Here is a 3,504-nt window from a genome sequence, read left to right on the forward strand (position 1 = left end):
AGTTATTCTTCTTAATGAGAAATAGATACTCTTAATTTTCTTTTTTTCTTTTGAAGAATTGACGGATGCTTCTGCTTTTTGGCTTAAAATTCCACAAAATTTTTATGGTCCCAGATAGAGATGGAAAATATCAAATAAATAAGCACAAAAAAACAAGGAACACAATTTGAAGTGTAAAAGTAAAAGGTTGTGGTTACATTTCAAACTGTAGCTTAGGTTGGACTTGACCGGCCAATGCAAGTCTGCCTTATACAGCCACATAATGTAAAGAATGTTATCATTACATATAGCATAACTTAAAAAAAGTCATGGAAATCCTATGGCCTAGAGGCGCATACCTTGTTTATCACTCAACCGCATCGCAGTTTGATCCTCCAAGACTCACCTTTGCAAATGCTCCAACAAGTCTGAGTCACCGAGTTGATATATTTGATATCTTTCTCCTTTAATCCTATACCTGAGACGGATAGTAGTTACCTTCTTAACTTTCCAATAATCTTCGCCTCCATCTGGCTGCATACGTAGCACAAATTCTTCATGCATTTCATAGAAGTCAAGAATCTTTAGACTTTTCAAGTGTTGGATTCCAATGGGTAACTCTTTCATCTGAGGGCATGGTCCAATCTCTAGTTGCTCAAGATTGGGCAGTGATCCTCTGTCTATTTCCACCATCTTTAATGTTTTCAACTCTCTAAGTGTGAGCTTCTTCAATTTTTGAAAACCGCCTTCATCAAAATGCAGCTGCTCCCCATCATACACATGACTGAGGGTAAGGTTAATTAGATTAGGCAAAGCTTGGACACAGGGTAGTGGATCTTCCTCTAATGATGAGAAATATAAGACTAGTGTGAGTAGATTTTGAAGTTCTGGAATCCAATTGGGCAACTTCTTCAATCGACCCCATAGAGAGATATGCTCTAGAAATGGAGGTGGGGATGAAATTGATTGTAAGTCTATAATCTCATCTTCGTTAATTGAGAAAACAAGCAAATATCTAAGGTGTACCATATTTTGAATGGAGGTACAAAGAGCCCTCCCAAATTCTGCAGTCATATTTGAAATACCTAACGTCCTCAACTGACTCAACTTATTGAGCTCTTCAAATAAAACAACCCCATGATGATTTACCTCAATAATTAATAGGGCCTCCAAGTCCTTTAAACATCGAAGCCTTTCAGGTACTTTTACTCCTCGAACTGAATAAAAGCTTCTTTCAATTTCTAAGTCATGAGAATGAGCTAAAATCTGTCTCAGCTTATAAAGCCTAAATATCTCAATTGGTAGCTCACGCACCGCGGTTTCCATGACATTTAGTGTCAGCAGATTATATAGCATACCCACTGACTTTGGAAGTATCTTCACTTTTGTTCTCCTCAAACTTAAGTACTTCAAATGGAATAAACTACCCACTTCTTGAGGAAGATAATCAATAGGAGCATCTTCAAAATCTAACACTTTCAAAAGCTTGAACTTTTTGAACAATTTAACTATGAAAGAATTGGGCATTTCATTAATGTTGAAGAGAAAAACAGAACGAACCCGAGAGTACTCACTTCTCTCAAAAACATCTTCTCTGGCATCGTGGATGGATAGGCACCGACTTATACCATGGGAAGTGGTATCACCTGCTTCCAGAACTTGAGATAAATTCAACTCTCCAGCCTTCGATAGGATGGTTTCACGTAGCAGATCATGGATTCTATACTTTCTATGCATCTCATTATCAAGCTCCCCAAATGAAACTTGAACCAAGTTTCTGTGGATGAGCTCCTTCAAGTATTCTTCTGCCACATCTTCCAATGATTTTCCCTTCTTTCCTTTTATAAAGCCCTCAGCTGCCCATAGTTGACGTAATCTTGCACCTGTGATTGAGTAGTCCTCTGGAAAAATGCCGAAGTACAAGTAGCAAGACTTTAGGTAGCACGGAAGATCATGATAACTAAGAGAGAGAATTTTTGTTACACTTGTAAGGTGTGGATTACATTCTAGCTCAGAACTAAGGCTATCATGCAACTTTTTCCATTCTAATGGCACCTTTTCCTTTGTTGACAAAAGACCACCTATGGCAACAATTGCAAGTGGCAAGCCTTCACATTTTTTGAAAATGTCCATCGACAATTTCACCAACTCTTTGGGACAACACCTTTGAAGCTCGGACTGGAATGCCTTTCTACAAAACAATTCCCAAGCCTTGTCTTGAGATAGAGGTTGTAGCTTGTGGATTTGATCGAATAGAGATTCTTTACAAGATACACCAATGAGATCACTGCGTGTTGTGATAATAATCCTGCTTCCTCTATCATTGCATGGTAAAGCATGCTTTACAATTTCCCAAAACTCTGTCTTCCAAACATCATCAAAAATCACAACATACCTCTTTTGCTGTAAATATTTCCTCAGCTGGCTAATTAGTGTGATCTCGTCTATCATGTCTATTTTCCATGGAGTCATTTCATTTTCATGGTAGACTTGCTTTATCATGGACATGAGTATCTTCTGGATGTTGTATGACTGAGACACTGTGATCCAAACATGACAGTTAAAATGTCCTTTCACAAATTCATTCTCATATACTTTCTTAGCAAGAGTTGTTTTACCAATTCCGCCCATGCCTACCACTGACATCACAGAGCGTTTAGATGCTTCCCCCACCAACCAGCTTACAAGTTCATCCCTCGTAGACTCAATCCCCACAACTTCATCTTCCTCAATGAAAAGTGAACCCACTCTAGGGTCATGCCATGTAACATTGGATTCACTGCTACATGATCCTTGCTCTATGAAACGAAAACCATATCTTTCGCTTCTTTCTTTGATTTCACGGACTGATATTTTGATATCGTGAATCTTGGTAGCTATGTCATGACGTGGTTTTAGTTTTGTGAGTATGTGGCCAATTTTGTGGAGAAAACCAATAAGACTTTGCTGATGACGATGTTGTGCCACTTGAAGAACATATTCATCTATTACGTCTTCTATATGGTAGGCTGCTTCTCTCACTTGTTTCACCCACATCTTGATGCCATCTTGCAGGTTTCCTTTATTTGCATCTTTGAGGAAACATTGGATGCTCTCCAATTCATCTCTAATGTCCACAACTTCTTGATGGACTCCCTTTAGCAGTTTTGATTCATGAACGATTAGCTGAACCAGCTTGTCAATGACAAGGATCACAACAGTTTCGGTCATGGTTCCCTCTCTGATTTTCACCTAGTGAATGAAATTGTCATTGTTAGAAAAGAATTTGGGCTAACTGACACATCCCAAGCGCATAGCAGGACATGACACTGACTAAGAATTGTTTTTGTTTTTGTTTTTTTTTTTTTATAAGAAATCAAAATATCATTAAAAAGTGTAAGCGTAACTTAGATACAAAAGAATTATGGAAGAGAAACACCAAGCTAAAATGAGAGAAAGAAAAAAAAATCTGAAAACTAAGCAAATTGAGGAAGACAAACGGAAATGTTCAAAGGTAAAGAGTATTGAATAACAAAGACTATTTAT

General features: G+C 37.8%; 1 protein-coding gene across 1 annotated transcript; it reads right to left on the reverse strand.

Moving 5' to 3' along the window:
- Positions 1 to 248: 248 nt before the first annotated feature.
- LOC132169394 (disease resistance protein RPM1-like) lies at positions 249 to 3,189 on the reverse strand. Its single transcript, XM_088512039.1, has one exon. It carries the CDS (start codon positions 3,187 to 3,189, stop codon positions 382 to 384), a length of 2,808 nt encoding a protein of 935 aa, XP_088368165.1. The 3' UTR covers positions 249 to 381.
- Positions 3,190 to 3,504: the final 315 nt, after the last annotated feature.

The sequence above is a fragment of the Corylus avellana genome, chromosome 1 (assembly GCF_965113065.1).
Source record: "Corylus avellana chromosome 1, dhCorAvel1.hap1.2, whole genome shotgun sequence".
Taxonomy (NCBI): Eukaryota; Viridiplantae; Streptophyta; class Magnoliopsida; order Fagales; family Betulaceae; genus Corylus; species Corylus avellana.

Excerpts from the sequence above, each read along its gene's own strand:
- LOC132169394 (XM_088512039.1), bottom strand. The coding sequence starts at position 3,189 with ATGACCGAAACTGTTGTGATCCTTGTCATTGACAAGCTGGTTCAGCTA.